At 36.1% G+C, this 14,405-nt stretch overlaps 1 protein-coding gene across 1 annotated transcript in view; it reads left to right on the top strand.

The window, feature by feature from the left end:
* Positions 1–9,577, top strand: part of LOC109083969 (protein FAM110B-like) — a 15,238-nt gene extending 5,661 nt beyond the window's left edge. Inside the window, exon 2 of the mRNA XM_042773265.1 lies at positions 5,405–9,577. Coding sequence (XP_042629199.1) covers positions 6,041–7,360 — 1,320 coding nt within the window. The 5' untranslated portion in view covers positions 5,405–6,040 and the 3' untranslated portion in view covers positions 7,361–9,577. The remainder of the gene's footprint in view (positions 1–5,404) is intronic.
* The last annotated feature ends 4,828 nt before the right edge of the window (positions 9,578–14,405 follow it).

Genomic DNA, 14,405 nt, shown 5'->3' with positions numbered 1-14,405 from the left:
TCTTAACCCTGTAAAGCCTGATAGAAACGGAACAGCAGGCAGACAAATCTATTTCTTTTTTTTTTAAACAGAGCATTGCATATTTTTTTATTTAAATTAAAATCAACAAATTAAATTTAATCAAATTGGGAGTAAGTTTTTTTTTATTTTTAATTATTTATTATTTTTATTCTATTCCAATAATGAAAACTTTGAAGGGGAATTGTTTAATTTTTAATGAAAATGTAAAAAGTAGGTGCTCAACCAACTGAAGTTATCAAAATAGCTTTACAAAAGTTTTTTGGTCAATTTTTGCACAACATAATAATAATATGTAACCCTGGACCACAAAACGAGTCATAAGGGATGATTGTACATAATTTTTTTTATAAGATGATTATACAACCAGTGATAATTGGATATTTTTGGTTTCGGTTGATGTATGGTTTGTTAGGAGGACAATATTTGTCTGAAATATCTGGAATCTGAGGGTGCATCTAAATATAAAAATCTAAATATTGAGAAAATCATCTTTAAAGTTGTCCAAATGAAGTTCTTAGCAGTGCATATTACAAATCAAAAATTAGGTTTTAATATATTTATAGTAGGAAATTTACAAAATATCTTCATGGAACATGATCTTTACTTAATATCCTAATGATTTTTGTCATAAAAGATAAAATTGATAATTTTGACCCATACAATGTATTTTTGGCTATTGCTACAAATATACCCCAGCGACTTAAGACTGCTTTTGTGCTCCAGGGACACGCATAAAACTTTTTCCCCCTTATTTTCTTTTTGCACAATTGTTTTAATTCTTTGGCTTTCCATATGAAATATGTTCCTGATTGCTTTCTGAAACTGACCTGACCACATGCATTTCTGACAACCTGCGAATTGTGTTTAATTAAATAAATCACAAACATTGCAGACCCCGTTTACACCTGCATTCATCCCTGACCAACTGTTATCAGATCAGCGATGTTGTTAATACCAGGTGAAAACGGTGCCCATTTGTCTGCAGTGGACGCCCATCCAGTCACCGGCTCACATTTGTCATGTTTGAATGACAATAGACACCCATCGGGTCAGTTAAGTGTCCATCGGGTCAGTTAAGTGTCCATCGGGTCAGTTAAGTGTCCACCTCATAATTTGAAGAGGGTTTAGGGGGGTCTGTCATGTTTTAAAGAGGTCCCTTGTGACCCTCCTGTGGCCTGTACGCCGTCCAGCCCCCGCACATCATACATCAACTACACAATAGCACTCAGGAGATCTATGCTGCCTGTCTTTGTGTGACTACACTGTTTGTGTCTGTTGAGTTTTATTGTCACGTGTTTCTTTCTCTCTGTTTTTCTTCCTAATGAGCTGCAGCATTCAGTCCAGACTTTTATCTCCACAGCCAGAGGCCTCTATTGTCTGCACCGATAAATAATGCAGGAGCTGATCTGTGATGGACGTTTTATATTAGAGTCTAATATGGGACTTTATGTAATTGTGCTGCTCAGACTGGGTGGGACACATACATTCTGCTTTCTTTGTGTCGTATCATAAGCGTTAAAGTTTTATAATCTTGATGCAATAACTTTCAGTTTAAATTTATGGCATGGACTATAAATAATATGTTTTATTGTCTGGAACTATTTACATTATTCTAAAAGAATCAAATATAATGGAATATTTGAAAATATAATATATATTATTTGTAAAAAATTGTTCTATTTTCTAAAAAGTGGAAAATTTTTATTTTTTTTAAGTAGATAGTTTTGCATAGTGTTGTTGTTTTTGTATAAAACAAGCAGTGAAGCATTTAGATCTTTGGAATAAAATAAAAATATTAAAACCATTTTAATATTTATTCAAAAGGAAAGGAAATTCATTAGATTACGGAAGGATAATATTTCATGAACTAGGGCTGAATTAAATTTTTAAGAACGATTTTGACTTCCAACAAGTATGAAATCAAGATAGAATTGAGATTAAACAATTATTATTGATCTAATAAATTATTAAATAATAAGTTCTAATGTCTAATAAGGTATTAAAATATTACTAAAATAAGTTTATTTATTATTTTATTATTAATTTATTAATTCATATTGATTAAATTATAATATTTAAATAGCTTACAATTAAATCATTTAAATTATTGTTAAAATCTAATTTAAATAATTATTGTTTAAATATAAATTTTTTTTCTGTTTTTTTAGTTTAGTAAAAGTTCAAGAAAATCAAGAAAGATTTATTTAAGGTTCAGTAAAGCCATGATGTTTTTAAAATCGCTGAATAATCTTAATTAAATAATAACAATATTAAATAATTGTGATCTCAAAATAACCATGATTATAATTTTTTTTTTAATCGAGCAGCTGTATCTTGAACGTCATTTAAGGTTTGGTGTTGCGATAAATGTTACACAGAACAGTTCAAAATAACATTTGCTGCGACTTTAAACCTTGTACACAGTTTTTGAATCCATTCCCTTCCATAATCTTAACATATTTCAGGATATTAAACCATAAATGAGGATTTTATAATTAGTAAAATGGGTTAAGACTGTCTTTTTTTTTTTTATTTGGTTGTGTTGCTACTTTGCGTGAAGTCTTCAGCAGATCAAGGCTTTAGATGCAGCTTGACAGAAAACATCAGTTTTCTCATTGACCTTGTTGGACGGCTGTTTTGGCTTCCCCTGCAGGCAGACGGTCTGCCCACCAACTTCACTGAGACACAAAGAAATACCAGCATGAAAGCCAGTGAGATGAGAGGAGGCTGGATTAGCAGGGGTTAATTACAAGCCATCAAGAGCCGCTGCTATTACGGTGCAGTTCAGCCCTCAACAGAGAGAGGAGCACAGGCAGAGATTCAGGTCACTAATTTGCCTCTTTAGAGCCAATGAGAGTAATACAGCACATTGTAAAAGAGCAAATGCTCTGGGTTTTGCTGTGAACGTGTGAAGTAACTGTACAGTGATGAAACGAGGAACTGTAATGTTTTGACCTTCTGTAGATCAGTGCTTAACAGAAACGTTTCTCCTTTAAAAATCTTAAAATGTTCAAAATCCTACGACTTGATTTATTTCCATATTTTTAGTGTAGTGTCAGACTTTATATTTTAGATGAGTTATGAGCTTGCAAATTAAGTGTCAAGTTCATTGATGTGGTTCTTTTGAATGAATCAACTGAACCGATTCAGACTGAATCAAATCATGGGAGTCATCTGTGTGAATCAGTCACAGCACTAATTTCTCAATTGAATCAGCTCAGACGAATCACTCAATTGCAAACCATTTATAGTACATATCCGCAAAATAATTTTGTTATAATAAGTGGCTTTTATTTAACTAATTATTATTTAATGTTTACTTTAGTGTTTAAAAAGTTGTTAGGCTCTGTTTTGGGGGAGTTTGTTTTATTCTATCAGTCAGTAAATCTCTAATTCAAACCTCTGCTCGGCTATTATTAGCTCTATCTCTGTCCTAAACATGGTGATCCAGCATTCAGATAGCTTTTACACTGGTTTGGAAAGATCTATATTAGTGAGGTAATAGCCTTGAGCGCATAGTGATGCAGACGAGGCTATACTGATGTGTGCTAATTATGAAATATACTACTGTGTTGTAGTTTGTGCACCATATTTCGATAACATTAGCATGACAGGTTATCCTGATGATGATGGTAATGTGCAACTCAAATTGTGGTAGATACTGGCTAATAGAGCTGGGAAATATATTTAATATTCGCAATATATCGCACAAACTCTTGTAACTTGTATGAGTGTGTTTTAATAGTGTTCAAATAGTTTCTGATTTAAACTTCAATAGCAAAAACAGTGTTAGGGTTGACACTGAGTTGGTTAAAAATATCTGTTTTAATGAATCGATTCAAAACTTTGATTCAGTGATTCATTTGCATTACTAAAATATCACTCAAACGTGTTTACGGTTGACCCTACAAGGCTTTTTTAATGTATTATAATGTTTTAATTAATACAAATATTTGTTTATTATTATGCATTGCATATAAATGAAAAACAAATTGAAAATTGTTCTGCCTTTAGAAGTATTTTTATTTATTTTTTCAACACATTTTGAGTCTATTTGGCTGGTAGTTCATCTAATAAAAGAGGCTGAAAAATTAAAGTCTCTTTTAGCTGAATTGCTAAGCCCAACTGGCTAAACAAGTGGTGTTTTCTGAGTTTGGACCCCCTGTTGCTCTTTCTGAAAGTCCCTTAATTCAGATCCATTTCATGCTCAACACCTGTTCAGAATTCTCTCCCGGAACTTTCCCTAACAGTCCTTGCTTTTCCCGGACTGTTTGACATCTGGAAAATGTTGCAGTTCCCCTTTTGACTGGATTTATAGCGAAGGGCTTCAAAGAGGGGGTTGAGGTACATGAGAGGTGCTGTAGCTCTATGGTAATAAGTGCATGGGGGGTCTCTTATGTTAGGGATTTTCTTTCTCCTTCAGATTTCTCTTTGTAGTTTATTTAGTCTGATTATTGAGAAAAATAGAGCTCGCGATTTAGCAGCACACACCTGTTTTTAGTTGCAGTAAATGGCTGCTCTTCTTATTGTGAATGTGGAAAAAAAAACAGTGTTGTGGTTTTTTTCATTTTTTATGTGTCAGGGACACATTCACTTGAAAATGCTGTGTGTTTTTGTCTTTTTTCCTGCAAGGGAGTACAAAAATAGCACATTGATGCGTCATGTTTCGAATGTCTTTCCTTTCAGAATCAACCATGCAGGCAAAAGTGTTTTAAGCTAGAATTCTTGCTTTGTATTCATATTCTTCGAGTTGTTAGTGCTGTTTTACTAACTGTACTAAAACCATGCAGAGTTGTAAAAGCCACTGCAGTGTGTTCAAAATTAAATGCAGTAAATGGTCTTAAGTCTTAAAGGAAATGTTTTTTATAAGCTGATTTTGGGGTCTCTAAAATATGGACGCAGTCATGCATTATTTAGCAAAGCCCTCAAGGAATGCAAATGTGGCATGTGGGTTAAGGTAATGCTGATGATGAAGGCCATTACCTCTGCAGTCTGAATGCACATGCTCACAGTTTCCCTTAATAGACTTTCTAAATGCATCTGAGGGTAAATGGGCAAAATTCCATTTGCAGCATTCAACATCAATCCTGACTTCACAGTGTATGTCATGTATTAAGCATATTCATTCAAAGCTAAAAAAACCCCACTAAATTTGTGCAGGACAGCGCATTTGTACAAGTGAACTGTTATTTAGGACTAGTTCAATAGGCGAGCACTTTGAAGTCAACTCAATCCATGCATAAGCTAATGGCTCCATCGGCTCACAAAAAGCTACAGGGACTTCTGTTCACACTGCCATATGGCCTACACCTTGGGAGATCTAATTTCCCTTGAGAAATGCTGAAAAGACTTAACTGTGTCTCTACCGTTTTTGTTTCCACAGGGCTCCAGGTATAGCAGGAGAAGGACAGGACCTCTGTCTATCAAACTCTGAAGTGCCCGGTGCCAGCTCTATAGGTCAACCCAACCGTAACGCCACAGGACAATAGGAGCCTAACCCAGAGACCTTAGACAGCTATCAAAAAGCAAATAATCGAGCTCATTAGCTCTCTTCCCCCAAGACGAGCTTCTCTGAAACATTCAACAGAAAAAAGGAAGTTAAAAAGGACCAAACAAGAGGGAAAAAGGCCACTGGCAGCTATTTCTGATGCTCTGTGGTGAAGAGAACATCTCATTTGGGATTTGAGGATTGCGGAAAAAGGATTTCCCCATGCCCTGCCCATTTATCCCAATGCCTGTATAAATATTCCATGGAGATATCGATTTGTCCCTTTTCCAACAGCACCCAGTAAAGAGACTAAGTATTGCAAATCCCAACAGCCTGTCTGTTGCTTAAACCTCTCAGATTCTTAGAATGCCTAAAAATCTATATTCATAGGGGTGCTATAAATGGATCCCTAAAAACATCTATATTCCGAGACACGTCAGCTCTTGAAGAAGCATCAGACCGGTGGTTTCATCTCCAGAGAGTTTCCTTCTCTTTGTAGGGCAAGGCAGCTGGTTTGTCCTTTTTATTTGGATGTTTTTTTTCCAGAACTCCAAAATGAAGCCCTTAACTCCTATTGGTTCACCTTCTCCGCTGCGGCTCCTGAACAAGGGGCCTGAATACCTGCGCAGGCAGATGGATGCCGGAAGCAGGGGTCGTTCCGTCAGTGCTGTAGAGCGTCTGGAAGCCGACAAGGCAAAGTACGTCAAGAGTCAACAGGTCATCAACACAAAGCAGGAGCCCGTGTTAGTGCCCTGTGCAACCCCTCCACCGGTGCCCCGTCGCAACTTTAGCGTGTCCACTCCTTCAACACCTGTTTTCCCGCCTCGAAATAAAACGGCGCCTTTCTCTGCACCGCTGTTCTCCAGGGATCAAAATGAGGACGATTCCAGAAAAGAGAACTGTCGGAATGAAACCGACTTGGAAACCAACAATCGCAACAATACAAACAAGCCTCCCGTACCTTCCCCTAGAACTCCAACCATTGCTCCATTAGTCGCCCCACGAAGTGCTCCAATAATGCGCAGGAACAATGGCAAGCGCATGCTGCGTCCAGACTCCCTGGTTATTTACAGACAGAAGAAAGAGTGCAAGAGTCCCAGCGGTGGTGGTGAAAATGCCAGCAGCAACTTAGAGGTCAAGGGATACAGCTTTGTACGACGGCTCTTCCAGGGATCCATGCGTGAAAAGAGCGTTGGTAACGAGGCTCAGAAAATGGTGATAAATGAGGAGAAGGCTTCTTCCTCTCGAGACGGGGATTCGCGAATGTCCTGGTCCAATGACAAAGACACTGTCGATGTTGGGAATGAGACTAGACGATCTAGCAAATCCGAGCGAGAGCACTCAACACCCGAGACGCAAAATGACAACACTGGCTTTCAGGACAAGCAATCAAAGAACTGCATGATCAACAGTTTACGAAACAGCACGGGGAATCCCAACAATAATGACATGGACCCATGGAAGCCAGTCATTCCTCAGATGCGATCCGATTTGAAACGCTCCAAGTCAGAATTGCTACTACGCTGCTCACTAGCCATGTCCGAGCAGGAACGCTTCTTCGACTACTGTGGATTGGATCTGGATATGGTGGAACGGCTCGGACCAGAGAACTTTCTAACTGGGGCCAGTTCAGTTGACACGCTCTCTCTGCTACTGAGGAGCATCGGAGGCGGCGGTGGCTCGGAGCCCAGCGAGTTTTCCCGGCACTCCGGTGATGGGCTTTTCCAGGAGGAGCTTGCCGAGCAGATCTCTACAGGTGTGTCCATTATCGAGAGAAATGCACGGGTCATAAAGTGGCTCTACGGTTGCAGGAACGCAGTCCAGGAGGGTCCTAAAGAGTCTACTGTTTGATTAACTAAACCCAAGACTTTCTGGAGCTGTGTTCCAATCTGGGAAGCTATGCTGTATTTATTTTACATGAGAGTATTTAAGAGATTGTTTGGCTTATCACAGCCAGTACGAGGACATTCATGTTATTTTGTGTAAGTCACACATGAAGCTGCAAACCGACACATCCTTTCATGACCTACACTGTGGCTTTGTCGCCCCCTATACCCTCATTCACTATTCCCAACATCACATTACTAATATAGTCTACTCGAAGGAGTGAATGAAAACAAATAAGTGAATTCGGACACTGAATGTGGCTGTGGACTCCAACTTCTGGAAAGATTCAGAAATTAATTTGCTGCATTTCTCACATTGCATGGCTATTCTGTAGCGGCCTATACAGTCATTATTGCGGTGCATTATGGGATTGAATGAGTGCGTTTAATAATGTCAGCCTAGTCCACTATAGAGTAATGGGGGCGATAATGATGTATCTTTAGCGATGTCATCTCCTGTTCTCTGTAAGTAGTCCGTCCTGATACTTCTGTTCAGAAACGAGTGTTATTTGTTGAGTGTAACTTAAAGGACGTGTCATCTGATGAATCATTTTACATTGAAAACCACTAAGCTTTTCTCTGGGGCTGGGAAACCGATGCATGAGTGTTAAATGAACCATGTGTACCTCATTTCCCAACTGTCCCAGTTTAGTTTGTATGTTGCCTTTTTTTTTTTCCTTAAACGCAGGCGTTGGAACAAACACACAGAGGACCCCTGTGGGGATATTAATGCACTGAATTGGAGAAAGTGACGGAGTGAGAGCTATATATACTGTTATGAAACATATTTTTAACACTGAGTGTATGCAAAGAAGTAGGGCCTTAAAACAAACTGATTTTGAGTTTCATTAACTTATGCCAAAGAAATGTGCTGCATACTGATAAACAATAAGTTCCAAACCCTATCGAGCCGCCTTGAGAGAATGATGTTCACAGATTTTGACATTAGCATGTTGCTAAGCTAATAACTTGAAAATATATTGGGTGAAATAACATATTTTTTATTAATATTTTTCCAGTACAGAACATATTTATAATCGACACATCTTCCGTTGTTTATTATATTTTTTTCCCCTGTGTATTTTAGAATAGCCTGATTCATGAAGGACACATGTTGTGCTAATTCAATTTTGGCCAAAACTCTGTATTGCACAAGGTATTGTAATTTTGCTCTAAATATTGCATCCAAATATTAATTTCTGAAGGGGACCAAAAATAAAATTTTAAGAATCAGTCATTGAAAAACCAATACTCTTGGTAGCCGCTCACTTGAAAAAAAAAACAGCATATGCTCATTAGGTATGTTTTGAAGCATGGCTGCTGGTTTGAGCTGGTCCTTGCTGGTCATGTGCTGGTCCTAAGCTGGTTCTATGCAGCTAGCTACTGTTTAGGACCAGCTTATGACCAGCTTAAACCCGCTCAAACTAGCTCAAACCATCAGCCACACTTCAAAACATACCTAACCAGCATATACTGTTTTTTTTTCAACAGGGTTGGGTTTGGAACAATTTGCCCCCAGCTGTCTTTTACCAGTAACTAAAGCATGCAAATAGCTCAATTTCATTCCCATGTTTGGTAAACTGCATCTATGGGTGTTACTTTGATTACGTTGATGATAAATTATGGTTGTTTGCACATTTGTCCTAAACGCAAATGACAGTTCCTGTGGCGGAGCATTGTTCAGTACGTACTTGATCAAGCTTTTTCTGGGTTTAACTCATAAAAGTACAGTGTTTAACAAAGTAGAGATGACGTAACAGCAAGAGACCTGCCGGGTGGACACACACTCCCAGTGTGGGAGACGCTGATGTGTTTTCATATTGAAGGAGACCTTTGAAAGCTCCTCCTGTCTGAATGCATCAATCAGACACTGATTCTCCTTTGTCGTAATGAAACCCCCCGGTCGGAGGCATTAATCAATCTCTATGATACCACTGATAAATGAAGCAAAGGTCCGCTGCAGCATGCACAGGTCAGACTGCGGCCTGCAGAGAAAGAACTGTGATCTTTTCTTTCAACTTTTTCATCCCCAACATCCAAGATGCATTCAGTCTTCCAGAGCACCCGAAATCTCTCTCTTGCATGTTTACAGTCCATCTGTATATGTTTCTATAAAGAATTTAGATTTCCACCCAAAGATATATTACAGAGAATATCCTAATAAAATGCTATTTCTGAAAAACTGTATCCATTTGTGTTTTGTTTCAATATCACATAGATAGCTGTATGCAAAAAAGGGGGGGCTGCTGAATATTTTTGTGGAAATCAGGATAAAGTTATTCAGCAAGGATGCATCAAATTGAATAAAAGTGACAGTAAAGACATTAATAATGTTACAAAAAAAATCAAATTCAAATAAATACTGTTCTTTTGAACTTTCTATTCATCAAAGAATCCTGAAAAATAAAATGCATCAGTTTCCAGAAAAATCTTGATATTGATAACAATCGGTTGTTTCTTAAGCAGCAAATCAGCATATTAGAAGAATGATTTCTGAAGATCATGTGACACTGAAGACTGGAGTAATGATGCTGAAAATACAGCTTAGCATCATAGAAATAATTTTCATTTTTCAATATATTACAATAGAAAACAGTTCTTCTAAATTGATAATAATAATAATAATATTTAATGATATTGTTATGATGATATTGTTATAACATTTCACAATATTACTGTTTTGACTGTATTTTTTAATCAAATAATTCTGGCCTCTGTGACCAGAGGAAACTTCTTTGAAAAGCATAAAAAAATAAATAAAATAGAAATAAAATAAAATCATACTTATCGCAAACTTTTGACCAGTAGTGATTATATCTATATGAAATATTGGTAATTCCTCTTTCTCTAGATATCTTTTACATTTTTAAAATCCTTGTCCAGTAATCACAGCAAACTGCTCATGTGCGTCATATTTCCCAAACCAGATAAGTGCTGAAGGTGTGGAAACCCTGTAGGTGATGTCATTGGAAATAAAAATGATTGCACGGTTCAACTGTGACGCTATAAATCAAAATACTGAGTGAGCGCTGCGTGCCAGCACAGAGCTGATGATTACACACTAGTCAGTCTTAGATTTCTTTCCAGGCTTCAGTGTTGTTAGAAAACACACAACTCAGTTGCTAAATAAATTTTGTGCAAAATGGGAAGCAAAACAACCACATAATTTTGAAAAGCTCCTCATCTGAATGCTGGTGAAATCCTACCATTTTCTTGTCTCATTTCAACACGCAGCTCATTTCTCACTGAAGCTCAAGGGCCTGTTATTCTGAAAGCATGCACACAACATGCAAAGCACTTCAGTCAAATGCACCAGCGCAACTCATAATCATGAATACCATTTTAAACCAATTTTACTTGCACAATGAAATGTATTTCCAAGTGACACAGAATATTCAATGTGAAAAATGGAAGGCGGGACTTAATTTCATCAAACAGGATTTGATTGGGTGGTCAAAAATGGACATTACATACCAGAGTGGATTCAGGTGTTTGGAAGGGACGGGTTCAGAAAATGAGAAAGGAAAAGCTATTTCACAAAGGGTTTAATTTTTTATATAATTATATAATGTAAACAATAATTTAACTTAAATATTTTTTTTCCAATTTGAAGTTAATGATACATACAAGTTGTCATGCTAAATTAATGAGTATAACAGAACCTCACGATCCACTATTTCACAGTATCAGAAATACAGTATCATTCAAAAGTTTGAGGTCAGTATGTTGTTTTTTTAAACAAAGTCAAAATCAATACTTTTATTCATCAAGGATGCATTAAATTAATAAAGAGTGACAGTAAAGTCATTTATAATGTTACAAAAGATTTATATTTCAAATAAATGCTGTTCTTTTGAACTCTCTGTTCATCAAAGAATCCTGAAAAATAAAATGTATCAGTTTCCACAAAAATATGAAGCAGCACAACTGTTTACAACATTGATAATAATCAGAAATATTTCTTGAGCAGCAAATTAGAATGATTTCTGAAGATCATGTGACACTGAAGTAATGATGCTGAAAATTCAGCTCTGATCACAGAAATAAATTACATTTTATTATGCATTCACATAGATGACAGCTATTCTAAATGGTAATAATATTTCATTACAGTGTGAAAAGAACTGTTGATCGTATTTTGTGGGGCTGCTTAGGTTCCTCTCTTCCTCTTCTCCTCTCTCTGTTTTTCCTCTCTTCAGACACATATGTGAATGAAACAGCAGTTCTCTTCCTGACGTTCAGACGCTGTGGCCTGCTGTGAGATCCTGTTTTCGGTCCTGTCCATAGTTTTTTCACACGTTTGCTTATCAAACCGCTCCTCTCCTCCCACAGCTGCTCCGGGGAGGAAGGGCCCAGAGATCATGTTTGCAATCCTTGTCTCGGTCCTACACAAATTTATCTCCAAGTGTGATGTCAGCGATGTCAGGATTCACAAATTTAGCCACAACAGACTTACTCAGCCCTTCTTTTTTAAATACTGAAATGTGCATTTATAAAAGTAGATATAATAATAAAAAATCTTTCTGCAACAGTGATCATCCACTTTTTCAGTGTTTGTTCTGATGCATTTTTTCCCATCCATTTTCATTTTTAAAAAGTCTTAATCAACCAGATGTGAGAAGAATCACATTACATTTACAATTTGATTATATATATATATATATATATTAAAATGAAAAGAGAAAATCTAAAAATAGAAATTAATTAAATATATTAATAAACACTATATTTAATTTATATATAATTTTCAGTAGCCATTATTCCAGTTATATTTATATCATATTATATATATATGATATATATATATATGTATATATATATATATATATATATATATATATATATAATTATTATTATTATTTTTTTAATATGTCTATAGTTGTTATTCCTTTTTAATTCAGTTTTAATTTTTAGCACATCAAGTTAAACTAAATTAAAAATTATAAATATTTCCTTGGCAACTAGCTGAAATAAAATAGGTTTAAGTTTTTGCATATTTTATTTTTAGTTTATTTTTTAGTTTTATTAACTATAACAACCCTAATATATAAACAAATACATATCCCAGTAAAGTACTGCAAATGATAGAATAAAAATACTTTGCAATTTCTTTGCAATTGTTAAAGAAATCTATTTTTACTTTAATATTAATCAAGAAAATGAAATAATTACATATACATTGTTTTGCTCAAATATGCTCATAGGCGATTTCCTGATGAAAAACTGTAAAGAAGTATGCAGTTGTTTAAAAACAGAAGAAAGCAAAGGCAGAAGAAATGACCTAAAAGAACTAAAGTAGAGGGAAAATATAGATTTGCATTTCCTGAAGGAAACAACAAAAGAGCAGTGCTGACATTTTGGGTAAGTGTAGGTTTGCGTCTGATGCGGGGTGTTGTGGGTGGTCTTGTAAGCACCGTAAAAGCACAATTATACAGTCTGTGGCGCATTTAGCAGACAAAGAGCACTACACACATCTGAACTCTGTCTGAAAAGCCTGCTGGGTTTGTAAACACAAAGCGTGCCAAGATTTCCACTCTCATTGTGCCACGGTGGTATAATGAGACTCTGTTCACAATCGCCCTCGTGCACTGTGAGGGGATGTGCATCGGGGTTGTGAAGTGTGGCAAATCTGGCCTAATTCTTCAGGGCCAGCAGCTCCGATAAGCCAGAGCTGTGCATGAGTCAGAATGATCTGTCCCTCCATCGGCATAAACAGACGGGATGGAGAAGGCACCTAAAATAAATCAAATGAAAATAATGCATGATCATGGTGTTGCAGGAAGGCTAGGGAAGGAAGAAATATAGACATGCACCTGCAAAAGAAACAGTTAGAGCCTAAAAATAGATGTTTTATAGAGAAAACATCCTTAGACAGGAACCAAGAGTGACATTTAGCTTTTGTACTGGACACAATATAACATTTATTTAACCTCAGATTTAAGACTTTTATAATATGATAATGTCTATGAATAATATAATATATACACTACCGCTGAAAAAGTACCATTCATTTTGAAATGTTTTCTTCTGCTCACCAGGGCTGTATTTATTTGATTAAAATTATGTAAATATTGGGAAATATTATTACAATTTAAAATAACTGATTTCTATTGTAATAAGTTGTAAAATGTAATTTATTCCTGCGATCAAATCTGTATTTTCAGCATCATTACTCCAGTCTTCAGTGTCACATGATCCTTCAGAAATCATTCTAATATGCTGATTTGCTGCACAAGAAACATTTCTGATTATTATTAATAATATCAAAACAGTTGTGCTGCTCAAATAGATTTAAAATAGTGAAAAAGGTGAAATATTATTATTAATTAAAATAGCCGTTTTCTATGTGCATATATTGTAAAATGTAATTTATTCCTTTGATCAAAGCTGAATTTTCTGCATCATTACTTTTTATTATGTTGAAAACTGTTGTTCTGCTACAAATGTTTGTGGAAACTGTTATTCATTTTGAAATGAAAGTAAAAAAAAAAAAAAAAAAAAAAAACTGAACATAATTTACAGGAACTAGTGAATTTTAATCCAAAATACTGACATTAAAAATGCCCATATCAGTATGAAAATAAGTTGCTAATATCATGGCAATCTTTGCACGTGTGTGAAAGCTTCAAGACGTACTTCCTTGGGCTTTGGAAACTTAAAACTCCTGGGGGTTTCTGGGAGGGTCTGTTTCGGTGCTTCACAAAAAGCGTCCCATTGCAGGAGAAGATCCGATGGCAGCAGAAGGTCATAAATCAGAGGACAGGCCTTTTCACTTCAGTCTCTGAGGCGTAACCTCCCATCTGTGGGGTCAGAGAGAGAGAAGCTGGGAACATGGCATGTGAATTACGGCTCTTTTTAATGACCTCCTGACATCAGGACAGACCTGAGAATGAAGGTCAGAAAATCACAGAAAAACTGTGATTGACTGTAAATTGTATGGTTCCCTACATCATATTTTTGGACCATGCGTTAAAAAAAAAAAAAATAAAAAAAAAAAAAAAAAAGATGGT

The sequence above is a fragment of the Cyprinus carpio genome, chromosome A16, assembly GCF_018340385.1.
Source record: "Cyprinus carpio isolate SPL01 chromosome A16, ASM1834038v1, whole genome shotgun sequence".
NCBI classification, from domain to species: Eukaryota; Metazoa; Chordata; class Actinopteri; order Cypriniformes; family Cyprinidae; genus Cyprinus; species Cyprinus carpio.
This window is presented reverse-complemented; position numbering and strand designations above follow the sequence as displayed.